Source organism: Manis javanica, chromosome 18, assembly GCF_040802235.1.
Source record: "Manis javanica isolate MJ-LG chromosome 18, MJ_LKY, whole genome shotgun sequence".
Lineage (NCBI taxonomy): Eukaryota > Metazoa > Chordata > Mammalia > Pholidota > Manidae > Manis > Manis javanica.
Window position 1 is genome coordinate 8,829,362 of NC_133173.1, and position 27,360 is coordinate 8,856,721.

General features: G+C 51.2%; 1 protein-coding gene across 1 annotated transcript; it reads right to left on the reverse strand.

Moving 5' to 3' along the window:
• Positions 1-1,862: 1,862 nt before the first annotated feature.
• Positions 1,863-27,360, reverse strand: FAM174B (family with sequence similarity 174 member B). The gene is made up of 3 exons (XM_037000547.2): positions 26,916-27,360; positions 11,972-12,103; positions 1,863-2,296 (listed from the first exon to the last, which is right to left on the reverse strand). Exons 1-3 carry the CDS (start codon positions 27,230-27,232, stop codon positions 2,293-2,295), a joined length of 453 nt encoding a protein of 150 aa, XP_036856442.2. The 5' UTR covers positions 27,233-27,360; the 3' UTR covers positions 1,863-2,292.

The following is a 27,360-nucleotide window of genomic DNA, read 5'->3' on the forward strand; positions in this document are numbered from 1 at the left end:
GGGACCTGCTCACACTCCCAGGGACACCACGTTAGGACAGAAGCCTTCCCTCTGGCATTGACTCACCGCACGGTAACCCAGCCTAGATGGTGCCCATTCCTGCTCCTAGAAGGCTCACACCAAGCCACGCAGGAGGCAACGGGTCCTCTGTTCTTTGGAGATGCCCTAAGATTCTCCAAAACCGTGAGGACGCAGTATCTCCTAACCAATGAGGCAGCTTCCAGGACATGATAGGAAGAGCCTAGAAACGTGTACAGAAAAAGAGCACATTCCCCTCCTCCGCCCACACCATTTCATTCTGAGCTTTCCTCTGAACCACCGGGACCAGGCACCACCCACCGGACTCCCCACTGCCCTCCTCTGAGCCTCGCACACCCTGGTCACCAGAAGGCATCTCAGAGAACATCCACACTGAAGCCCACGGTTCATGCCAAGGTGGTTTGTTTCAGAGCCTGCAGTGCTGAAGCTCTGGAGTTTGGAAGGTCATTCTCAACAGCCGCTTCCGCCAGGCCCAGTGGAGAGCACCTGGCAGATGGAGGTGGTGCTTCTGCAGAAGGCAGGATGCAGCCGCTCCGCAGGTGGCGCGGCCGCAGGTGTGGGAAAGGGGCGAGCCGGCACTTTCCGTGCCAAAGGTTCAGAGGGCGCACAGTTGCTCGGTGGCCAGTGCCACTTAGTCACCACCAAGGCCCAAAAGCACACTGTGGAGGGGAGAGAGAAAGCAGGCCCACCCCCCTGGCAAACAGGGTGGAGGAAAGGAGAAGGAAAGTCAGCAAAGCAAAATCCACGAGCAGAGGGGCAGCAGGCGCTCCGTGCCCGAGCCCCACCTCTCCCCTGGAGAGGCCAGCGTGCCTCACAGGCCGGGGCCTGGGGAACCAGGGGACCCCACAGCACTGGCAGCCGTTTCCCTCTGCCCCGCCCCGGGTCGGCCCTTCTCAGCGAGCTGAGGAATCTCAGAACAGCTGAGCTGGGAAAGGCTAAAGAGTTTTCACGCAAAGCAAGGGTGCAGACAAAAAGTAGGCAGAGATACAAACCCTGCAGGAAGCCAGGAAAGAAAAGGGCGATAAAAAAAAATAGAAAACCCTTTTCCAGAGAGAGTGGAGTCCCAGGGCCCCAGAGGCACAGCTCTTAGATGTCAGCAGAAGCATCTCAGCTGCAGCAAATAACCTCCACCCCGGGGGAAACAGCAGAACGGGGGGCCTCTATCAGCCTGCAAAGCCCGCCCAAGACCTACTTCTGGAAGCCAGCAGGCAGGTGCCTGGGCACCCAAGCTCTGAGAGAAGCCACCCCCAAACCCACAGCCCACACCGGGGAGGGGCCTTCGCTCCGTAACCCCCCCAAGCTACGTGGGTTTCTCTTCCAGCCTGGCCTAGAACAACTTCAGATAGAGTCCCTGACAGATGGGCTTTTTTCCAGCCAACCAACCGCCATTCATTTGAATTACCACAGTGATTCTTTTAAATTCTAAGACCAACATTTCTAAGACCGACGATGTAAAATTAGGACAGGGCAAAGAAACACACAATGGATGGGACTAACCAAAGGCTGCCTGGTCCTTTGCCAAACTTCAGAGAAGGAGAATTCATTTTAAGTGAATATGCACACACATACACACACACACACACACATATATACACAAGCATACGTGTGTACAGGTTTTTCCCTGATATTCAAAATTCTTTGTGAACCAGCCAGGCCTAATTCTGTTGAACCCGTTTCTTTGAAAAGGAAGGAAAAGGCACCACAGGCATGTGTACACCTCTGCTGGGGTCTGGCCAGCTGTACACACTTTCACTCTGAACCTGGACTCAACGATCGCCCACATAAGGCCAGAACCTGACCACGCCCAAAAAACCACAGCAGGGTCCAATGTCCAGAAGGTCTTAGATCCAGAAAAGCAGAATATCAGACATTACAAACATAAGCTGAATATCCCACAGGCTTTTTTTAGGTTCTTGATAACTTCTGATCTCTTTACTTTTGTCAACATTTGCCTTAGCAAAATTTCTTAAGTCAACATATTTCTACCCTTTGCCCCTAAGCAAGGCAGAACTCTCTTGAGGAGGAAGAAGGGGTGACATTTCAGAGGGGCACCCAGAGGTTGGTAGAGGCGACTCTTCTGTGGTGACATTCTGAGCAGATGTTCAACACACACAGCTGTGCCAGCGTTTCACAAATAATGTTCGCTTTGGTTTCGACACCGCAGACGAGACAGCTTCCAGATCCTCCTCCACACCCCAGGCTGCAGCTGACCACCTTCCCATCGGGCGCCAATGTGCTGGAAAACACAGAGTTTTACCTACAAGAAAAGGAAGAATGAGTCAGCCCTCCAGAAGAGCCCTGCATCCACTCTGATGCTTCCCTAACAGCCTCCATCCTGCAGGCCACACTCCCCAACCACAGGACCTTTGGATGTGCTGTCTTGAATGTGTATTCCACTCCTCCAGGCAACTTCCTCCCTCCCCTCAGCTCCCAGCTCAGGATCATTGCCCAGCTCCCCACAAATACCCTCTCTTTTCTCCCTGTACCCCTCCTTCCTAGCACTTCGACAGGTGTTCACACCCAGGCTCAGCCAAATTGTTCTGTGAAAGTCCAGAAACAAATATTTTCGACTTCACGGGTCCTACGATCTCTGTGGCAACTACCCAGGCCTGCCACCGTGGGGCAAAAGCAGCCATGGAGGGTATGGACATGCTTGAGTGTGGCTGTATCCCAATAAAACTTGACTTACAGACACTGAGATCTGAATCACATATAATTTTCACATACCACGAAATGTTAGCCTTCTTTTCATTCTTTTTTCAACAATTAAAAATGTAAAAATCACTCTTGGTTTGTGAGCTGCACAAAAAGGAGCAATAGCCATATTTGGCCCACAGGCCACAGTTTACTGCCCTCTGGCTTATGTAGTTATTTGACTCACATCTGTCTCTGGCTTAGGCTGGGAGCTCCCTGCAAGCAATCCTGGGATCTGAGCTTGCTCTCCTGTACACACCAATGCCAGGCACGGTATCAGACACCACAGGGGGTGCAAGAGATATCTGTACAATTAGCCAAAGAAAGCTTAAAAACTACCTCAGCCATCGGAGCACGTGGGGGTGTACTTTATACACCGCCAACACACCGGCTGGAAATTCACCCTCATGGGTGCCCCAACAGTAATGATCTGGTGACACCCCAGAAGCCTCCCAGGGGACCTCTGCAGGTTCCCTGCCTGCGCCCCACCCCACACCCACCCCTGCAGCTGTTCACACCCCCTGTGCCCATGACAATTCCTCACCCACGAGGAAACTCATGCAGGTGGAGGGAAACAGGGCGGTCGGAGGGAGCCCCACCATGCGTCATGGGCAGGGCACGTTCCTGGGCCGCCTTCCGCAGCAGAGCTAAACCTCCAGGGCTGCTACAGGGTGAGGGAAACAGCAGCTCTTCCGCACACCTCCAGGGGGAGCACTCACTCAGGGCACCTGGGAACCACCCCCTGAGGTCAGCATAGCTGCAGAGACCAGGGTGGGGAGGCTGGCTATCAAGCCCCCATCACCTCAGGTATTATCCCCGCCTCCCTGCGGCCATGAAGCTGCAGGGGTCACACAGGGGGTGCAGAGGTTCACAGCTGCTGCTCGCTGGTCATCTCTGCGCTGCTTTAGACCGCACACATGGCCCCGCTATTCCTTCTCCTGCAATGCCCTCACCCGCCTGCCTGGTGATCCACTTTGGGGCACTTCCTGGCCCTTCCAAACCTTCCATCAGCTTCCCCTCCTCTTGGAAGAGCTTCCTGCCCAGGAGAGGTGCCTTGCTGGCTGCCCACAGCCCCCAGTTCTCTCCTCCCTGTGGTCTCAGGCCATCTTGTAAGCGTCACTGCCCTAAGCTGTCTCCCCATCTCTGCACAAGCTCCTGGGAGACGGAGCCAGATCTGCCCACCTCGCACTCACAATGACCAGATTAGCAGGCTCACGAGCTAGACACATGCCGAGGGTGATGGGCAGAGACTCTAAGAAGACTCTCTCCACCCCTTTCTCTCCCCAGAACAGCCAGACTGTTAATGACATTCCTGCTTCACAATGAAGATAAGCCAGACGGTCAATGCCGACTGGTCCCACCCTCCCAGGAAGCTCCGTGAGAAGAAAAGGCATGCTTACTCCATTCACATGTCCAACTGTCCTGCACCACGATGCTGGGTTATCACCAAGCCAGGGAAGGGGAGGGACATGCGCCAACCTGGCCTTGCCCATGTTTCCTCTGTCGGCAGACAAAAGCCCTCAACGGGGGAGCACCTGTCCAGCACCCTGGCAGCTGACCTCCATGCGGCAGGCGAGCACGCCTCGCGAAGATGGCACAGGACTTGCAGGAATACATGACAGGGAAGTTGAGGGAGGCAGCAATGCCCCATCTGTGAGTGTGCGCAAGGAGAACACCCCATGGGTGGGGCGGCCCTCAGCAGTCCCACCTCTCCTCTCGCATCCCAGGACACCAGACATGGTAAAGAACAACAAAAAAACGTGGCTGGCTTTTGCAAAAGCATTTCTAGTTAGGGGGGCTTGTGCTGTTTCCCTTTTCTTTTTCTCTTTTTTTTTGCCTGATTCTCATGCAGCGCTATAAACTCTATGTGGGTTGGGGGGTAGGAAGCTGAATAAGTGAGATTCACTCAGTGATTCAATAAGTGAGATGTCACATTTTCACTGCCACACAAATTCCTGTTCACATGGGCTCCCTCTTCATAGACATAAAACTCAAATAGTTTTAAGGTGCATGATACCTTAGTTGAAAACTACCCCAGATTGCCAATACTGTTTTTCAAAGAAACAAAAATGCCTCATGAGATGCCCATTTTTAACAAATAAACTCAGCATTCTGCAAAGGAAGAGGGCTGGGAGAGCTCTGTGCAAACTCATACGGGGATGACGCCCCAGTGCTGCTTCAGGTCCATGTAGGATACCCAGCATCCTCAGGGAAGCCTGCAGGTCACCAAGTCCCCTCTGCTTCCTTCCTGGCCTCAGAAGCACATGATACCCAGCCATCCACATGCCGATGTCCTAACAGCTTTGAGCCTCATCCTCCTCTACAGATGAAGAGGCATGAGGTGGGCAGAAGGGCCTTCCCAGGCCCCCTCTCGAGACGTCACCTCCTGGCCTCAGGAGCACATGATACCCAGCCATCCACATGCTGATGTCCTAACAGCTTTGAGCCTCATCCTCTACAGATGAAGAGGCATGAGGTGGGCAGAAGGGCCATCCCAGGCCCCCTAAGTATGCTTCACAACTGCCACAGGGTGTCCACTGGGACACTGAGCCCCCAGCCTCAGTCTAGGACAAGCAGTCAAATCCATTTTTTCCTACTGCCAGCCTAGCCTCCAGGGGCCTCTTTCTGCAGACAGCCACTAAATGCCCTTTGTTCCAAAGACAAGATACCAGGGGCAGCCCCCAGCATCAGAGCGGGAACCTCATCGGTTACTAGTTATAGTCCCACAGGAAGAGGGTGGGAGGCAGATATTTCTAGAACCTCTGTCCACACCTCCACAGGCCACATCTTTTGCAAACCTAAGGAGCGGCGGAACAGAGCTGCCCCTCCATGCAGGAAGGCAGGGCTGGCAGAAGCAGCAGTCTCTCCCAGCAGCGTGCTTTGAGCTGCCCTGGAGGACACAGGGTATCACAAACGTCTCCTGTAATAAACCGGGGATGTGCAGATGCCCAAAATAGTAGCCACAAATGCATGCTATGCCGAGCAAGCTCAAAATGCATCCAGCCAGGGATCAAACACCTCTCGAAATAGGGAACCATTTCGAAACACTCAGATTCTCTGTACTCCATTTAGCCAGCATAATGCTCTTCTAATTAGCCTCGTTAAGTACAAAGCTGGAACCTCATTTCTACAGCCTTTTTTCCCTCCACATCTGGCCCTAAACATCAGAGGTCTCATCTCATGGATGTGAACATCCCATTTCCATGGTTGCCTAAAAAGAGGGCCTTGCACAGAAACCTCGCCCTACCCGCCTTATCGCCACCTCCTGCCAGGCTGATGCATTCGGGCTGTCAGTCACAGGTGTTATTGGAGAACTACACAGAACGGTAAGAGTCAAGTTACTGCCTTACTGCCCTGGCACCAAAAACATGATTTTCCTCTTTGCACTCACTCATAAAATAACCAAAGGTCATGATCCAGCTGCATCCAGTTTAAAAGCAGTCTGTTTCCCAAAGAGAACCAAAAAATTTAGTTGAGCTATGTCTAAACAGGAAACATAAGTAAGTACCTGTGAACAAATTTTCATGTGCAGATGGGCAAGTTCTCAAATACAAGAGACAGCACATAAAACTGGCCTTAAAATTCTTGCCCTTTCAAACTTATTGACTTGAAAAGTTGTTTGTGATATGTCGCTCGGGTAAGAATATGTTCCAAAATGGCATGTGCAACATGGTCCTAGTTCTATAAGAAAGAAAATTGCACAGACAGGCGCTCACACACACTCCGGTGGCTATCGTTCAGTGGCAAGATCATAGGTAATTCTATTTTCCCTTTCCCTTATCTGTAACGTTTATACCATACATTACGTCTATAATAATGAGAGCTATTACTCGGTCCTTCTAAATGGTCGGTCTTCTTTGGGCCTGAGGACTAGAGTGGTCTTACATCTCGTTGAGTCCCCTCCAGGTTGACTCACGTCCTGATACTCTGGCAACCACAAATAGCACAGACTCCTAACATGAGCTACTGGAAGTTCAATTCTTCAAAACAAACAGGGCAGCAGGATAGTGCCTGGGAATGACCAGGGAAGCCCGTGGGGGGCAGCTGAAGCAGACAGTTACAGAGTAAGTGCTTATATCAGGAAAGAAGGCTGGAGATGAAGGAGCTAAATACTTAGAAAAACATTAGGAAAAAAGAACAGAACACCTCTAAAGAAAGCATAAGCAAGGGGAGCAGAAATCAACTGAAATTGAAAACGGTAATAGAGAGGATCAAAGAAACCAGATTTGGCTTTCTGTGTCAAGTAAAATTAGACTTCCTGCAAAACCGATCAAGGAAAAGGAGAGAAGGCAAACATGACCACTGTTAAGAATGAAAGGGGATGGTGATCCCACATAACAGAGATTAAACATATAAGAGAATGTTGTGAACCACTTTAGGACAACACATCTGAACCCTTAGAGGAAATGGACAAAGTCCCAGAAAAATATCCCAACAACATCCCATCAAAACTGACCCAAGAAGAAATAAAGGCTAAATACTCCTATGAATATTCAAAGAATTGTACACCAGTAGTTTTTAAAAGTCTTTGCACGAGGAAAGCATCACGGCCCAGCCAGTGTTAGCACTTTCTATGAAACATTAAGGAAACAAATCATTCTCATCGGATATAAACTCTTCCAGAGAAAAGGAGAATAAGGAATATGACTCAACTTGTTTTATGGCGCCAGAAATTCTGGCAAAGCATGACAAGGATATTGCAAAGCAGGAAAATGACAGACCAGTTTCAGTCACTGAGAGACACAGGGAAGACCCACACAAAATGCCAGCAAATGGAACGCAACAATGCAAATAAAAGGGCACCGTAACCATGACCACGCTCGCTTTCATCGCAGGAATGCAAAGTTGTGTTAATGATAGACAAATCAACGCATGTAAATTCACCATCTTAACCAATTAAAGGAAAAACTAGGAGCCTCTCAATAGAGCTAATAAAACTTGACATTTGCAAACTAGGAATAGAGAGGGAAACGACCTGGACAAAAAAATTAAACAAAACCCTACTGCGAACACTCCTTTGAGTGGTCAGTTTTGAAAGCATACCCTTTAAGATCGAGAACACGACAGGGCGACGACGATCATCATTTCCATTTAACAATGACTTAGAGGCCAAGAACACAGAAAGTATTAAAAAAAAGAGAGAGAGAGAAATAAAACATTGAAGGACTTTGGGGGTGGAAGAACTATTATTATTCTCGGATGATGTATCCATATAAAAGAAAATCCCCCATTTATACTACCAGAATTAATAAGAGTTCAGCAAGCTGCTGGATTTTTTTTAAATCAGCATTTTAAAAAATCAACTGCATTTCTGGACACCATGAACAGAAAGTGAGAAAATGATATTTTTAAAAAGGTATCGGAGACAAAGTCATGAATTAGGCAACAGCAGCTTGTTGAGAAACTGTCTTTGAAGCTGTCCCCAAGTGACACAGAGAGAAGCCAGCAGCCCCAGAAGCAGAAACCCAGGCGTGGAGATTGATCCCTCGGGACACTGGGTTTACTACAGCCATGATCTGGGTGGAAGACTAAATAATACAAATGGTTTGCCAGGTCCTGAGTTTCTGCCTAGATCGAGGGGGAGGAGACATACCAAGGTGCCTGGGGGGCCTAAAACAATTCCTAAGGTGGCATTAAAAATCACCACTTTTCAATTAAAGGGTGTCAAAGGGCTCCATGCTATTGTCAGAGGCAGACAGAGTGCCTGCTATTAAAATGGCCAAGGAAAATGCCCCAGAGGAGGCCTGGACACAGGGGTCCTCACCTGCATTTGCCCTTCCAACAGACCAGAGAGCAGACTCAGCCTTTCTTTCCTTTTTTTTTTCCTTTTTTATTGGAATACAGTTGATATATAATCCTATATTGATTTTAAACGTACAACGTAGTGACTTGATCATTAAACATGCTACTAAATGCTTACCGCAGGAAGTGTACATACCCTGTTACCATACCAAGATTTTACAGTATTATTGGTTATATCCTCTATCCTGTACTTCCATTCCTATGACTGATTTATTTTTTATAATTTCAAGTTTGTATCTCTTTATCCCCTTCACCTACTTCGCCCATCCCCTGCCCTCCACCCCTAATGCAAGCAACCCTCTGTTCTCAGCATTTATGGGTCTTAGAAAGTGGCAAGATTTCCTTCTTTTCTACAGCTGACTAATCTTTCAAAAAATGAAAGTATTACCTTTCACCTTAGTGCCTACCAGGTGGTCCCACTTAATCATTTGCCTTTAGAAACAAAATCACTATGTCGAAGAGCTATCTGTACCCCCACGTCCGTAGCAGCATTATTCACAACAGGCAAGATGTGGAAACATCCTGAGCATCCCTTGGCCCTTGAATGGGTAAAGAAAATGTGATATGCATATATGTGAAAATGGGATGTGTGTGTGTGTATAAATGTACATATATCATGGAATATTATTCCCCACAAAAAGAAAAAGGAAATCCTGCCATTTACAACAGCATGGATGGAATTCCAGGGCATGATGCTAAGTGAAATCAGTTAGATGAGGAAGACAAATACTGTATGATCTCACTTATATGTGCCATCTAAAAAAACAAATTCATAGAAAAACAGATGAGACTTGTGGTTAACAGGGGTGGGGGTGGGGAGGGGAGGGGGAATTGGAGAAAGGCGGCCAAAAGGTACAAACTTCCAGTTATGAGATAAATAAGTACTAGGGATGAATACAGTTCACAGTGCTGTATGGTATCTTTGAAACTTGCTAAGAAGGTAGATTCTAGAAGTTCTCATTGTACATCTTAAGCTTACACAGTTTTGTATGTCAATTCTATCTCAATAAAACCAGAGACAATAAGTGAAAATTAAAACATTTTTAATCATTTGCCTTTGGCACTGAGTTTCTATTTTCACAGCAATGTCAACCCAGCACTAACTGTCAGCCTAGAAGAGGAAGGAACCTGCTCCATTTTTGAAGCATTGAGACCAGTTGTGGAAGTTTCTTAATCTGACAGTGGTTTCAAAATGTACTTTCTCTGCCTTATACCAGACACAATATCAACCTAGCAGTCTTCATAATGCCTGTATTTAGGTACTCAGGAAAGGGCTCCTTTTTCCACCTTATTCTGAAGTATGAGTCTATAGACAGGATTTCTGGACAAATTATAATATTTCTTTGGTGTTTTTTTCTATTTTGTGACATTTGAGGCTACCAGAGAAATATGGCTCAGTGTATCAGTTCCCGTGCAGTTAGCTCGGTCACCAAATATGGTTGAGATTCTGTTCAGTGGCTCAGAACCAAAGCAGTTCGTTGGCCCACTTAGGCCATCAAGTGCTCCCTGTCGTATAATACCCCCAGGCCTGCACAGTGCAGCACTTCTTACTGTGTCCCATCATGAAGAAGATGTTCTTCGCATTAAATTCTGGGTCTGTGCTTTGAATGTGGGACAGAACAATGGTTTAGAATAAAACTGTCTAGTCTAGAAAAAAAGAGTACCGTCACTAAATTTCTTGGGTGTGTATTATTTTGCAGTATGCATTAATATTACTAATTATTTTGGTTCTTCTCAAAGGGTACTACTCTTTACCCCAAATGCCAATTACAGCTAATGCTCTGTGTCCCCACTCTGCTGTTTATAACCAAACCATGTTTACATGTTCATTCTTTTTTTTTTAACTTTTTTATTAAGGTATTGATATACACCCTTATGAAGGTCATCACATGATAAAACAATGTGGTTACTACATTTACCCATATCATCAAGTCCCCACCCAGACCCCAATGCAGTCACTGTCCATCAGTGCAGTAAGATGCCACAGACCCACTACGTGCCTTCTCTGTGCTGCACTGTTCTCCCCATGACCCCCACACCATGTGTACTAAACATAACACCCCTCAATCCCCTTTTCCCTCCCTCCCCACCCACCCTCCCACACCCCTCCCCTTTGGGAACTGCTCGTCCCTTCTTGGAGTCTCTGAGTCTGCTGCTATTGTATGTATATTCTTTATAAAATTTGGGTATGATTCATTAATGAACTATTTCCAATATTGGTATGTATGTAAACATGATAGTACAGCCATTTTTTTCAGACAACATGAATACAAATAAAATAATACTTTTTAAGCAAAAAGCTTTACATAAAAAATACTTTTAAAAAATCAATTTATATATATATATATACACTATATACACATATATAGAAATATGCATATAAACAAATGTAAAACCCCTAGGAATACATCTAACAAAAATTTATGAAATGTTTAGATGGAGAACCTTATCAGCAGGCTGAGTAGAATGGACTGTGGTGAGCCTCCCCCAGCATGGGTGGGCCTCGCATGATCAGTCAGAGGCCTGAACTGAGCTGGAGAGAACTCCCTCCTTCCCTCCGCCCGACAGCCTTGGCGCTGGGACGTCCGTCAGTCTTCCCTGCCCTTGGCCCAGGACTTACATCAGCACCTGTCCTGGTTCTCAGGACTTGGACCTTCATCATAAATCTCTTTCTACACATATATCCCGGTGGTTCTGTTTCTCTGGAAAACCCTGGGGGGGAGCTCAGGATGGGTCCTGCCTGGATTTGCGATTCCCCTTTGTTACCAATAACTGGGGCATTGGGCAAGCGCCTTCCCCTTCCCTGGGCCATCGAGCCCTTCTGTCTAAACTATGCTCCCCCGAACCCCTATGCTGAGATACTCACGTATCTGATGAACATCCGAAAAGGATCTGGAAACTGCACTACACTTGTGAAGTCACAAAGTCGTTCTGACCTTCCTACAGGCCACCTGTGGGAAACTCCTCTGTCTTTGGGGCTCATGGGTAAATCCCATGAAGGGAGCAACCCCTGCTCCCACCCCACCCCCCGCCCTCGGCTACCAAGTTAAGGGAAGAAGCTGAGACAGAGGTTCCCGTCTGTGTGCACGGCGAGCGCCACACGCAGGTGCCTAGACCAGATGCCCTCAGCCAGTGCACGGCAAGCTTCCTGTCTGGAATTCAGCCCCTTCTCCTCACTGAAAGCTGACCTCTGGAGTGCTCGCCTTTGTGAAAAGTAGGGAAGCACCATTTCTCTGCAAGCATTTCTCTGCTGGCTTCCTGGGTGCTGTGCGGTCAGAGCAGCTCTACCCATAAGCGCAACACCCCAAGTAACCAAACACGTAACCAAAGGATAAGAACTACAGATGCCAGGCGGGACCTCTCTGTGTTGCAAAGGTGAACCCTCTGCCACCCAGTGCCCTCGGGCCCAGAGGAAGCCTCTGCCCCCGTGCCATACCTGTATTTGATGTCAAATACTGTGGAGTCCTCGTCTTCGTCATCCTCTTCGTTCAGTGGGGCCATTTCCACTCTCTCGGCGGGGGTGGTGATGATGTCATACTTGCGGGTTTTCTTCAACCTCCTTCCGGACCTGGGAGAAGAGAAGCACGTTCCTGAGAACTCCGCCGTCCCACTGATGTAAGTAAGCCCCGCAGGTGCTGCCAGCCCGGCTCCCGGGAGCCCTGGGTGATACCCCCATTCCTCCACTTCCAGCCCTGGGGCTTCAGGCAGGGTGCTGGCCTCGCCAACCCTCGTGGCCCTCACCCACAACGTGGAGATGATTAGACCTCCCTGAGCACTGGAAAACCAAACCCAGCCACCAGGGTAAGTGGTACCCACATGCAATAACTTCAGAAGGCAAGATGAATGCAAAGAAAATCCACTATGAGCACAAGATCAAACTGTCCAGTGAGGTCGGGATCCAGCCCTGCGCTTGGATGGTCATGACACACCTGTCCCCTTCCCCCTCACCCCGTCACCCTTCCTGGCCTTTCTGGGTTGACAGATCACTGCCCCCAAGGACAGGTGGCACAGCCTGGAGTGGAGAGGCCGCCCCACAGGCCAGCCAGTTGGGATTTGGGTCAGGGCCCTGGCACTGTCTATCTATGTGAACATGGGCAGGTTGGCTAATGGGGTAAGAATGGTATTTGCCCTTTCCAGTCTAGGGAGGATTAAATGAGATGATGCATTTAACCAGTCTGTACAGGAGGCTCTTAGCAAAAATGACTGTTAGTAAAAATAATAAATGGAAGTGCTATAGCCTCTGTTGTATGGCACAGACTTTTAAAAATGAGTCAATACTGTTTCCATCCTGAGGATTTATGAGTACTGTGAGTTCTAACACTTAGCTTTTCCTCTGGGATGGCAGAGGGTCACTGTGGGCCACAGGGAAAGTGCTGAGACAGCCCTCCAGTCTCTGGCATTAGGGTCTCCACGTGAAGGATGCGATACGTATCAGGGCATGGCTCAGAGTTTATTATGACAGGGCAGGAAATAACACTATTATTATGACTACCGTGCTGTTTGCATTTGTTTCTCCACTATCTGAGCTTTCTCCCAAATGCCCTGTACTCTCTGGTATCTCTGCCTTTTAAGTATACGTGATACTGTCTACAAAAACCAGCCAACTCCCAAAAATCATAAATGGGGCACTGAAGAATCAAATGCTCTAAGCATTCTTCCTGCAGACTATAAGCCCTCTCCAGGTGGTGACCATGTCAGAGACACACAGAAGATCTCTTTGTCCTCAGCACACAAAAACTCCTCAGTACATTTGCAAAATAATGAAGTAAGTTCACTTTTTCAGGTTTCCTAGTAATTTCCTAGCAACAACACGCTTTTGTCTTAGCTGGTATGATTTACTAAAAACATGGTCTATGAAAGTGTCATTTACATAGAAAAAAATGTATGTTTATCTGTATCTTTGGCATAAAGCAACCTATACAGCCTGCTGTACCTGCTCCTCGTGCTACTTTGGGTAAAAACTTTGGGCAAAAATATACAGTGGAAAACCCCCAAACTTCATCTCAAAGCTGGTTGTTTCATCACAAGTGTGCACGTGCACACACACACACACACACACACACACACACACACAGAGGCATAGGAGTGAGACTGCTTGGATTTTGAACATGGGATCAAGCACGGTGCCAACTTCAAGCCTGGTGGTGAGAGGTGAGGGGGCACAGCCAGTCGCCTCCCCAGTGGCCCTGGAACAATGGTATTTAGCAAGCAGGCTTTGTGCAGAGTAAATGCTAATCTTATAAACACCTTGGGTCCACACTCTTAAAAAAAGAACCATCAGCAGGTTCTTCTCTTCTCTCTACTCTCCCAGAAGGAGTAAAATCAATCTTTGCATTCTGCCCTAGAAGGCTGCTACTCCCTCACCAATTCCAACCAATCCCGTATGAAGGAACGAGAGGCCCAGAAACGGCTCCATATGCCACAAGTAGCCAAGTAGCCCAAGACAAAGCCACAAGGAGAAGCACCCATCCCCAAGCCCTTGTGACCTGGGTCAGCTCCCCACCTACGCAGACCCACACTCCACCTTTCTCAGGAAAACAGCCCCATTTCACCACCCAGATGATTCACAGCTGGTTAGAGGAAGCACCCGGCTTTGCAAAGGACTGGGGCTTGCCCTTCTGTGGACTGTGCTGTGTGGCCGGGCTGCCCATTCCCAACACAAATCTGAACAAACCTCTGGAACGCTAGAAAAGGAGATGTCCTATGAGTCCGAGGATTTGACCAAGCCCCTAGTGGATGCCCACAGAGCCTGCCACCCAGGCGGCTTCAGGCTAAGGAGGCCTGTGTGTAGCTCTTTTTCAGCTATCATGAAGCTTAGGACATGCAAAATCTGATTCAAAAACCTTGCTGTGCACTTGGAACTTGAAATCTAGTTCAGTCATTGGTCCTGGTGCAGGACTGACAGCCAAACCTGGAGGAAGGTTCTGGAAGCTCTGACTTCAGCCCCGCTTCGTGGGAGTGGATCCCCACCACCAATAAAATTACCTTCTTCCTAATTGTTTCTAGAGTTTGGCAATGAGAAAAGTAACCTATTTAAGACCCCTGACAGTTACCCACAGGAGAAGATAGAAACCACCAGCAGCAGCTAGAACTTCATGGCCTACTTACTGTAATGCCAGCCTTTCCAACCATAGAATCACAGAATATAATCTTAAACCCCAAGATTACACTAAAGGTGTGAGGGTTAATTTTATGTTTCAACTTAACTGGGCCACAGGCTGTCCAGACGTGCGGTCAAACATTATTTCTGGGTGTTTCTGAGAGAGCGCTTCTAGATGAGGTCAACATTGGAACTAGTGGACTGAGAAGAGCAGATCACCCCCACCCCACCACCCGTGTGGGTGGGCCTCGTCCAATCAGCTGTAGGCCTGCACTGGGCATAACGACTGACCCTCCCACAAGTAAGGGTCAGCTCCACTGTTTGACTGCCTTTGAGCTGGGACACCATTGGCTATTTTTCTGCCTTCAGACTCAAGCTGAAACATTAGTTCTTCAGCCTGCAGCCTGCCTGCCCTGGGACTGGAATTTATACCAGGGGCTCACTCGGTCTCCAGCTTCCTGCTCACACAGCAGATCTTCAGACTTACCAGCATCCATAATTGCATGAGACCATTACTTATAAATTGATCATATTAAGATAATAATATAATTGATGTGATTAATGTACTGATAACATGATAGATTATATACTAATATATAATACAATTAATAGACCTTACTTATATATGCATATACACACACATATATACACTCTTGGTTCTGTTTCCCTGGAAAACCATGACTAACCTAAAAGCCCATCAGCAAGAGCCTTCACACATGCTTCAAATGTCAGTTTTGACATAATGAGCTCGAGAAATTATGGTTTAATCAACTCTCTGAGACACAGCACCCTTCACCGAAGAAGAGCATTTTCACATCTCCACCATTGGACATGCTAAGGAGGAAAAACTGGAACTTGCGGGAAGTTCGAAGAGATTGGGACTTGGGGCAGAGGGTCCCAGCTGCACTGCCAAGCGCCTCCAGGGTCAGCTGGGTGGGCAACCACACAACATACGCGTGGGGTGAGGTGCGGCAGGATGGGGGGGATCTTCACATATTTCTCAGATTAAAAAAGTGAACCTTCCTTAACTCGCTGTGTGCGAGTCAGAAGCCGGAAATGAGCGTGTCCCACAGACCTGGAGACGCCCCAGGCAAACTGTCCTGGGGCCAGAGAACGGTGCTGTCCTGCCTCGGAGGGAGAGAACATGACAGCTCCCGAAGCCTAAATAACCTTGCCAGGTCCTGCTCTCTCTTCTCTAAGTGTCTTTCCAAATTAATAATAAATAGTCCATAATAGCTGAGCTCTTCCGAGGTGCCAGCTAAGCAATTTACACACGTGATCAAATGTAAAACTTATTAATCACTCTATAAGACACTGTTTGTTTTTCCTCTTACAGCTGAAGAAACTGAGGCTCAGATAGGTTGATGTCTCCACGGCCAAGGTCCAGGGGCTGCCTCCGCATGAATCCCCTGACAGGTCACCTTCAACCACCTCATGCCTGCCAAGAGGCCAGACACCTTTCCCTCCCTACCTCCCACCCCTCCTCACCGCAAGCCCCACTCCACACCCCCAGCAGATTTCCCAAACTCTTGACTCTAATACCAAGAAACTCTGCCCCCGTTACATTTTCTGGAACTTGCCTCTTAGCACAGCTCACACATTCCTATTTCAAATTGATCTGGGCACATGTCCAATAAGCTCATTCTAAATTGTGACTCCCTGAGGACAGGTACTGGTTTGGGGCGGGCCAGCACCCACCTCTTCCTCTTTTTGGCACCTGTGTCCTCAGTAGCCTCAGTGAATCTGCCTCCCACACAGTCCCCATGGATAGAGAGGCCCAGCCACCGACCACAGCGCGGCTCCAGGAGTGGACTTACACCCGAGCCAGTCAGTGTGTTGCAACCCCCAGGACCTGGCAATAGGGGGTAGGGGGTACCCGGCCAGTCAGAGCCCATGACCCTTTGCTAGGAAGGCTGGAACAAGGGCAGCACATGCCCCACCCTGGAAAGCCAGATGGAGGGAGCCACCTTGCCACCTTCTAGAAACGGAAACAAAGCCCACATGGCCTAACACAGACTGGAGGGCGACAGACCAAGTTCCGGGGCTACGACGGCAGCCACAAAGCTCTCTTCCTCACCGAAGCCAGTCTGGGCTGGGTTTTCTGCCACACACAATGTAAAGCACCCTAACTAGCAGGGATTTCCCCCTATTTTAATAGTAAAGGTTCTATAAGTCCCCCATTTCGTCACACCCTTTAAGACTCTAGGACTCCTCGGTGCTCTAGAACAAAGAGCCACACAGAGGAAGTGCCTCAGGGAAGAAACCCTGCTGCTTTTGCCCAGGGTCGCCTGTGCACAGGCTTTCCAAGAAGACAAACATCCTGGTGGCTTCCCCTCACAGGCTCTGTTTGCGAGCATCCCGGCCGAGGAAAAGGCACAAGCCGCGTGGCCACAAAGAACCTAATGTCACCTGAGTCTCTCCAGGGGACAGAGGGTCAGCCTCTGGATGCAGCCTCATCTCAGAGACACCTGGGGAAGCAGCACCTGGTTCCAGCCAGAGCCCAGGTCTGGAGTCACACGCGGGTTGGCAGCCCAGGGCTTCTGAATGCTGGCCTGTGTCCTCGGCCGCACACGCAGCTGGCCAGCACTGTCAGCTACAGCGCTTCCTGCTGAAGGAGATGCGGGAATCAAAGAAGGGGAAAGACACTGGTGGCCCACCCTCAACAGCCTGGTCCCCTGGCCACAGTTTCTCTCTTCTGGAACAAGGTCCCATCAGACCACGTGGCCTCAAACAAAGATGCCAAAGGTGGTTTTGAGTCAATGTCCATGTCGTGCTTCACAGCAGCAGGCAGGACCAGGGGAGCTCTGAAAAAGACAGAGCGTCCATCCCTGGGAGCCAAAACACATATTTCTAACAAGACAGAGAAGTTCAAAATTCCCTTACTCCTAAATGGAATCCTGAAGCCAGGGGGGGTTTGTTTGCCCCAAGATCCTTTCAACAGCTGGTCAGAACTGCGTTTCCCAGTGAGCGCCAGGGCACCCGGCGTCGAAGCCGCACAGCTGACCAGCTTGGAGAGAGGCCCTCTCCTCCAAAGAGAAACGAAACAAAACAAATCCTTCAGGGTCAGTTTGTTATTAGAAGTTCAGTTTGGAGGGGGCAGTCAGATTCCACAGACGGCACGTCCCGAGATGAGGTTTGGAACTCAGCTGTGCAATTCCCCGTCCAGGGGCCTCAGGGCAAGGCTCCCACCCCAAATCCTAGTTTCACATCCTTTCCTACTGTTTGCAGGTTCAGCTGGGGCGCTGGTGACAGATCCGCCCGGTGCCGCCTGCCCTGCCCGCACCCCACGGCCACAGCTCTCCCATTCCCTGACAAGGCCGACCGAGAACATCCCAAACAGTCCAGGTGTCCCCTTCTTCAGACTCCTGTGATCTCCATGTGAGGCACTATTTACATGAGACTCTGAAACATGGGTGGCCTCACCACCCCACTGGGCTGACAGACACCCCAGTGGGACCACCCTCCGTGCCAGGCAATGCACACATGGTCTCACGGCAGCCTCCACCCAGGGAGGCATCACGGAGTGAAGGAAGCAGAAGCCAGCGGGCGCTGAGTGACCTGCCCTGTAAGTGGGACTCCAGCGCAGGTCGGCCACAGTCCAGAGCCCACGAGCTTCTCCCTCCAACCAGAGGGCGGGGAACTCACCTCTTACATCTGGTGTACCCACATCCTCGGAGTGGGCATGCTCAGGCCAGCCAGAAGTGCAAACACAATGTTCTTTTGGCTGTCAGCCACCTCCTGCCAAGACCGAAGAAACCAGCGCAGCTTATGTCAACAAAAGGGGGACACGCTGTTTTTGACTAGAAAGGTTAAGTTTCAACCTCCATAACAATGGCAAGCCTCCTACATCAGTCTACAGCCTCAAGGAAATCCAATAAACACAGACCGATTTCTGTAGGGGAATCTAGACAGGCGGATTCCAAAGTTCAGAGAGGGAGGGGGGAAAGGCAGCAAGAATAGCCAGGAAAATTCCAGAAAAGAGGAGTAGGAAGAGAAACTGATCCAATTTAGGTTTTCCTAAGCCTAGGGGTTAGGAGGGAGATGGAGAGTGACTGTTCATGGGCTCACACTTTCTTTCTGGGACGGGGAGATGAAAATCTCCTAAAACTGATTGGGGTTATGGGGCCCAATTCTGTGAATACACTAAAAACCATGAATTGGACACTTGAAAGAGGTGAGCTGTATGGCATGTGAATTATATCTTATATAAAGCTATTGCTAAAAATAGGGAAAGATACATGTTTCTATGTGTACATATATATGTAATGTTCATTTCTATACTTTAAAATTCCCACTGTGAAGATTCACAGGAAACTGACAGCACCCAGAGAAGGAATCTGGGTGGCGGAGGGACGGGACAAGGAGACTGTTCACTCTACACGCCGGCTCCTCGGGAATTTAGAACCATGTGAATAGATGACCCATTTTTTTAAACAAACAAAATTCAAAGTAAGTAAGTAAAATATTTTTAAAGGGGCTAAGCGTATGTGAGGCCTGCCTTTCCCTGCAGCAGCCCAGGGGCACCTCACCTGTGACTGCAGGAGCCGAACTAGGCCAGCAGACGGTTCCTCCACCTGAACGGTTTTCCTTTTTAAGCCCATTAAGGGTGTTCTGTAGCTCAGAGACCAGCTTTCCGCCAGAACCATGCCCCTCGTCATAAAGAGCACATGTTCCCTTTGATGTTTAGGAAAATTAATGAAGAAAATGAAAACGAAATGCGGGGGGAGAGCCCAAATCCAGCAGCTGCCGTGAGTCAGGTCAGGTGCCGGGCATGCCTTAAGGTCCCGGTGAAGGGACTGCTGTGGGGACAAAGGCCTTTCCCCATTTTTAACCTCTGGCCTCTACCCAGCACCTTCTTCCTCAGAACACAGGGCATACCTGCGCCCTTCCTAGAGAACCAAATAAACTTGAAGAAGAAAGAAAGGACATGACTCCCAAGCCCAGCCTGTGGAAGCACTGCCTGAGAGGCAGTAACCCCAGCACTGTGCCCCCAGAGAGCAGGCGACAACCCAGGGTTGGCCTGGGCTCGGGGCGAAGCCCGCACTGCCTACCCCATGGCAGGAGCCAGGATGCGGCTCCCAAGTGCCACCCTTCCTCGGCCTCTGCAATCCCCCAGCACCTTCCTTTCAAAGCAGCCTAAACACGCCACTGAGCGAGGCAAACAGTGCGCCGTGAATCTCCTTTCGCCAGCCCCCAGTGGGCAGCCTGGGACAGTTACAGGGGACAGAGGGCTTCCCTCCAGCTGAGGGCAAGCTTCCGGGTCTCCCCGGCCCAGCTCCAGCACGGCTCCAGCCAAGCCCTCCTAAGCACGGGCAAGAGCCTTCCGGACACACACGGCAGCATCTCCAGGCCTTTCCCCTGTCCTGGGGCTGCCCACTCCCCCCACACCAGGGCTCCTCTCTTCCCGCACCCAGTCAAGCAAAATGACTCAAAGCACCACGTCAAAAACTCGAATTGCCCAGAGCCCCGCCGATGCAGGAAACCAGTGAAGCGGGCCCAGTGTGGCATAAACATTAGCACAAACACGATGACGAGTGCTGAACAACGCTCTGCCTTTGAGCCAAGAAGACACAAGGAGTGGTGCACACAAACCCAGACGAGACGGCATGGCCAATGCCCAGTACCGGCTTCCACGTGGGGCACGGGTCCTGCATTCCCAGGCATTCCCATCTACCCCAGGCGTTCCCAAGAGGCATATCTAGATTTTTACATGAAGACTCCCAGTTTTTAAGTATTCCCAACCATCTCAGTTGTTAAAAACACTGTGCAGATCAAAACAAAACAAAAATCATCTTTCTATGGGCCTCTTAGTGTGTCCTGGCCATGGTTTACAATGCCAACCAAGAATGAATTATAGCGAATAATTTGGCTAAAATATCATGAGCCTAGAAAGATGGAATGACAGGCAGCCGAGGTTCCTTATTACCTCTTCACCAGCAGTTCAGTCTTGATTGAGGGGCACCAATCATTATTTATTCAGCCTAGCTGCTTTCCCCCTTTCTCAGGCAGCATCCCGTTGGGATTAATACAATGGCACCATTGTTGACTGAGTCCAATGCCTGCATCCAGCACACAACACACAGTGTACCGGGAGAGGAGGGCAGGCAGGCCACACTTCATAAAAGATCATACAACAGGGATGAGGTAACCCCACAGGGCTCAACTAGAAGTCTTGGGGTTTTCCTTCCTGACACTGCAGCGTTTCACCTCCATCTGCCCCCACCCTCCTTTCTCTTTCCCTCTCTCAGTGCTTGAGGGCACAGCACCCTGATTCCTGCAAGATAAAATAAGCACACCCGGGTCTGACCTGTTGAGGAGTCACATGATATAGCAGCAGCAGGTGCCCGGGACCTGCTTCTCCAGCTCCCAAGTGTGTTTGCTAAGGGTTGGGTCTGCCCCGTTTCTCTATGAAGTGCCAGGTGAGGGAAGTGAGCTTAGAGTGACGAACGCGGCCTGTAGGGTCAGCTCCTTTGGTTCAAGGGCAAAGGCAAGATAACCACTCTTCGCTGGACCCAGGGGACCAGCCACAGCCTGGGAACTCTGGAGACACTGAGCTTTGGGAAACACGTCCCAAGTGCCTCTTTCAGCATCCACTTGTCCCTGCACCATGGCAGGGGAGGCGTGGGAATGTCAGTCCTTGCCACCCCCACACTCACTTCAGGGAGGGTCACTTCTTGGCAGAAGCTCCCAGCCTCCAGTCAAGCCCAGATGTCCAGCTGTGGGGCTGGTTCTGTGGCCGGTTTCACTGCACCTCACACCATTTCTCATCAAGCCTTCTCCCCTGCCTGACCACCCCTCGCTGTGCCCCCATATCCAGGCCCTTCCCGGTGTCCTGACACCTCCCTCTTCCTCCACCTCTTCATCCACTCAGGTCTCCAGCCCTCCGGGCTGCTCCTTCCAGCACCTTCCAGGGGTCTCTGCGGCCTTCCTGAGCCCCCACTGCGGCCGAGTCACTGTTCACCGGCTCACTCAGCAGATGCTAATTCAGCAGCTGATACAGGTCAGCATCACCGAGGCAGCCCTCTGGGTAGCTCACTCTTGCATTCAGATCGTCCCTTTGCTCCTCCAACCCACTGCAATTCCCCAAATCCTCCAGCTAGAATCTGTGTCTTCCGAACTCGGGCTGTGACCGGGAAAGGGCGGAGCGGGCTGGATCGCAGGTCAGACCCCTGCCCCGCACCAGCCCTGTGGCCCTCGGCAAGACACTCGTCACTCCGGGCCTTGGTTTACTCATCTGTAAAATGGGGGCTCTGATGAGGAAACATGCAGGAAAGCCTGGGCACAGCACCTGGTACACAGTAAGGGCTCAACAAATACTAGCTGCTATTGTTATTGTCATCGTCATGATTTCCAAGTGGTCATTTTCTCAAACCCTATCCACAGCAAAACCTGCTTGGCCATGTGGTCCTGGAGGAACCTCTTCCTCCTCCCATCCTGTCGGGTCCTAAGCCTCCTCCTCCCCACTGCCTTCCCAGACCAGTCTGTCCCCGGCCCAAGCCCTGGGGCCATCCATTAGCAGCATATGCTTTTGTTTGCACATGTTGCTTCCACGCACTACTCCCCGGCTGACTGGCTCGCTCCCTATAAACCAAGCAGAATCCTCCAAGGGTGTTCCCCTACCTCCCAGATTGAACCAGAAGCTCCTGGGCCTCTGGTGTGTTCCCCACAGTACCCTCCATGCCCACAGTAGGTCTCACTGAGTACACTGGGATGAACACTCTATCCATTCAGCCACCTTTCATCCTGGGTCCATGGCTGAATGTCAGGGAGACCCAGCTGGACCGCACCAAAAGCCAGCCCACCATGCCCCAGAGGCCCAGAAGGGGCCAAGCTGAGCATCAGAACACCTGGTCTAAGTCCTACCTTCCCTACAGACTCACTGAGTAACCTTCACCAACCCTTCCCTCCTCTGGGCCTGTTTCCTCGTCTGTGCAATGGAGTGGAGGCAAGGGAGGTCAGGGGAGCACTGAATGTGAAGAAAGGCCTACTAGAGCAGTTAGGAGGCCCTCCACCTTCTCAGGCCTGGAGAGCGCCACCCACCCTCTGTGCCACAGCCCCTCCTCTGCTCCACACCTGCCAGTGACAGTGGATTTCTCCCCACTGTATCTCCAGGAAAATAAATAGCCAGTCCAGATTCCTGGCAGATTGCCCTTAGAGTCAGAACAGACTTTTAAAGTGAAACCCTAACAACATGATTCTAAATTCATGGTCCCAGAAATTCCCTTTGCAAAAAGAACCAAAACATCAGCCATAAAACCAAAATAGTAGGCATGATCCATGGAGCGTTCTCTGCCCAAACCCAGGAGGGCGGCTGCCCCATGACGCACCCCCACAGGGCATTGTGCAGGCACTGGCCGTGGGGACCACCCCCACACATGTGCCTTGCCTCTCAAGCACCTGCATTTGCAAAGCCCCCCAGACTCAATGGGTACATGGACATGAGAGTTTAGAGGTAAAGCCATACAAGCCAGAGGGCTCAGGGTTCAACTAAAGAGGGATTTTCCTTCCTTTCCAATTAGACAGAAGGAATCTGTGGCATGTGCCAGGTCCTCCCAGGCTGGCTAATCAGGGCAGTTAGGAGGTACCTTCTCCACTCGGGGAATTCAGCAGTCAAGTGGGAAGTCGGTCGGAGGTGGGGAGGGACCTGTGTTGGGTCCCATATGTCCAGGGAGGCTCACAAAGGCTAAAAGTCACTGAGTTCATTTGAAAGAAGCTCCTCTGAGGCAAAAGTACCTGCTGATCATTTTGGCCCTATAGCCGTATCTTCATTTACTAGCAGCAGCAAGACAAAAAGACTGGGTGTAAATTACATCTGTTTTCAGACTACACCATTTTAACAGCTGCATAGTATTCCACTTAAGGATCACCATAAATTATTTAACCAATGCCCAAAGGTTGGACACTTAGGTTATGTAAACCTTTCCACCATCAGATAGAACTGCTTTGAACTATGCTGCCCAGGCATCTTTGCTTTCTCTTCTAATTAATAAAATCAGAAGCAAAGAATAGGCATCACAGTGAAAAATGTAACTGGGGGATGGAATTGCTTGGCTAAAGGTATATATATGTTTTTTTCACTACGATATACATTCTTCACTTCTAATCTTAACAGTTTCCTTAGATCCACATTTCTTTCTGTTGTCTGGCAAAGTGACTCCTTCAGGGAGAACAGAAAAATGGGCTAAGACTGTCCCTTTATAAGCAATACTACTACCACGCTCTTCCCCCCGTATCTACAATGTTAAGAAGACAGATGGGCCACCACCCAAACTAATCACTCCCCCACCGGTGTCCAGCATCAGCCATCTATCTAGCCACAGAAGACACTCTGAGAAGCACTGGCGATGTAAAACACTTAGGGTTTCAACATTCATCGGCTAAAAATATCTTCATAGATGCCACCTTGCTCTTGGAGCCACGCTAGGTGTTAGAGAGCCACACGTGATCATGGCCCGGGCCTGCTCTTGTGAGCCCTCAGCCTGGTAGAGGGACATGTCAGTGTCACTCTGGACTCTGCACAACGAAGTCAAAACTCTGGAGTGCTCTGGGAGCACGGGGGAACCCTGGCTGGGGAGGCTTCTCAGAGGAGGTGACACAGGAGGGCAAACAGCATGAGCTGACTATGCAGGCTCAGTGGGAGAGGGGACTCCAGGCAGAGGGTCAGAGTGGAGTGGCCACATGACAGCTCTAGAAAGCCCCCGGAGGTCCAGTGGGGCTGGAGCAGCAGACAGAGCCACGACTGGGGCTCACAAGGGGGCAGGGCCCGGGTCATGAAGAGCCAGCCTTGCACGCACACTAAGAAGCTTATGCATGGGGGGAGGGGTGGGCAGAGGGAGGATGAACCCAGGAGAGGGAGGGAGAACCAAGCAGGGACACCAGCCTGAAGGCGACAGTGTAAGCAGGCAAGCTCAGTGAAGAGCTGACAGGCAGGCGAGCTTCGGAGGGGACAAGAGGCATAGGCGAGGTAGTGACGCTGTGGGTGGGAGGGTGCAGTGCCCAGGATCTGGTGACTACATGCTAACAACTGGGATGGGGATCAGGTAAGGAAGGTGCCAGCAGTTCCAGAGGCCTGATGAATAGAGCCAGCAGAGGACTGTGGGAAAGGGGAAAGGTCACACAGTGCAGGCCACGGAGCAGCACGATGGGCCACAAACATGTAGAGTGTTCTAGAATCTAATGGATAACTTCCCCCACCCCCTGGGATTCCACTTTCTCCTCTACAAAGGAGCACATGGCGACCAGGTACAGAGGCCCCACCCAGCTGTAAAATGCTGTTAGTTCCTGTCTACACAGAAGCCAGACTGGCAACTGTCTCCCACAAGTTCACGGCAACAGGAGCCTCTTCCTGGGAAGAGGAGAAAGGTCATGTCCACAACCGCTTCTCCTATGGAGTCAGAACCCTCTTCCAACACTCCGCACACACGCCAGCAAGGACCCAGCCCTGCCGCCTGAGTGCCGGCTCTCCCACGCAAACACACAGCTCAGGGCCCGCACATCTGGCCACATGCTGCCTGCTTCTCTCCCCCACTCCTAGGTAATAAGGAGCAGACTGGCAAAATAGTTCAAATACCTTCTTAAAAAGTACACCGCCTTGCGGGCCCGGCAGCCTATTTTGAGTGCAATGTTTCAAACTCTAGGCTCAGACTCCAGAGCTGCTGTGGGCATCAGTGTTCACTCCAACTGAACCATCAGGAAGTCAGCAGAGGACGATGGCGTGTCCGCTGAATGCCAGGCTGGCATCAGGCACAGACACTAGGATGCCTGGATGTGTCCACAATCCAGGACTGCCTGCCGAGGGTGGCAGCTGGGCCGTGGTGACTGCATGCAGTCATGGCAGGTGTGAAGCAGGAACCGGACCAGGAGCCAGAAAACACAAGCCAGCCCCATGGAGCATAAGGAACAGAGCAAGTGCCACCAAGGAGGTTTGGAAGGGCTGGCTGATGGCAGCAAGGTACACTGGGGCCAGTCTGTAAGGGCCCTGAATGCCACAACCAGTGTTGGCTACAGGGAGCCACTGAGGTTTGTCAGCAAAGCAGCAAGGTCAGTGAGAAGAATGGGGTGAAGAGGGGGTTAGTTTGATGCCCAGACCACATCAGGGGGACCAGCAGAGTGAGGAACAGCATGGCCTGAGCCAGGGCAGGGCTGAATGTGGGACCCCAGTTCCCTGCTCCATTTTCCCAGGACCACTGGTATTGCATTCTACAGACCCACCAGGAAGCACCTGTACTCAGAGTCACACAGCAGCATCAGAAAACTGCCAGTAATAACTCCCCACCTGCTTTTCCAGGTCCAGTTTCTGCTCTTGCGCTGAAAACACTCCCTGGGGAGAGCAAGCCCCTGGCCCCAGACCTCTGACAGCTGATCAAACACCAAAGCACACTGTGTACACTTGGCAGGGGAGGGATCGGGCAGTGAATATCCCACCCGCACACCCAGGCTTGCCAGCCAGCCTGCCTGAGCAACAGGCCCCGTTTGGTTCACTTCCTCCAGACACAGCGTTGCCCAGACGCTAGGGGACAATGTCCTCCTGACAGCCCCTGAAATCCCTCTGCCTCACTACTTCTGGAACCTAGGACATCTGCCCTCATTTCCCAGGTGCTTTCTCCCTGAACTTACCCACCATCCAAAAGCCTCTCCAAGATCCCTCACGCCCGGGTGGGTCTTCACTGGGGCAGCTCAGTTAGGCAGGGGCGTGGGAGAGCCATTTGTATCTCCAACTAACAGAGTCACTGAAGCCCCACGGGTGGCCAAGCCTCCCGAGGCCAGCTCCCATCCCCGGTGCAAAGCGCACCCCCAACAGGCATCAGGGGACGGGCATCCCCTCAAGCTGGGCGCTGCTCTTTAGTTTGTAGCACATCCCGTGGGGGAAGAAAAAAGGCAGGTGGGCGTTAAGGAGTCTCAAGGGAGGCGCGGGAGGTGGATGAGGTCAAAGTCAGACGGACCTGGTTTCCAATTCTATCGCCACCACTAGGTTTACTCGAACAAGCTGCAGGGCGTCTGTGAAATGGGTATACAAGTAAATTCCGCGTCCGGCTACGGGAATTCGGGGCGCTGTTAGTGTTAAGCATTAGCAGACTCTGCAGGAATCCAGGGTTTATGACACACGTCGTTACCGGGGCAGAAAGTTTCTAAGACGCGTGTCAGGCACACCAGCCCGAGCGCACTGCGGCGGCGGGGCCGGGACCGCGCCGGGGACCGCGCACCGAGGCGCCCAGGCCGGCGAGCGCCGCGCGCGGCGGCAGGTGGGCCCCGGGCCCGGGAAAGGGGCGGCGCGACCCACCTGAAGACGCGCAGCAGCAGGCAGGCGACGAGCAGGGCCGAGAAGGCGCACGCCACCACCACGGCCGCCTTCAGGGTGGGCAGGCCGCGGAGCAGGCGGGAGATGCGGGTCGCCAGGGCGTCGCCGGTGGCGTTGGAGGCGGCGCCGCCCGCAGCCCCAGCCCCCGTCCGGGTGGCGTTGCCGGGCGCCGGGAGCCCGGGGTCGGGCTGCGGCGCGGCGGCGGCGGCCTCGGCTCTGCGGGCGCGGGTGGCGGGCGCGGCCAGGAGCGCGAGCAGCAGCAGCCGCAGGAGCGACGCGGGCGGCGGGGCGGCGCGCATGGCGCGAGCGGCGCGCGGCGGAGCACCGGCTGCCGCACCGACGCCGAGGCCTGAGCCCGGGGCTCCCGCGGCCGGGTGACTGCGCGGCGCTGGGCAGGAAACGGCGGCGCCCGGAAGAGCCCGCGCCG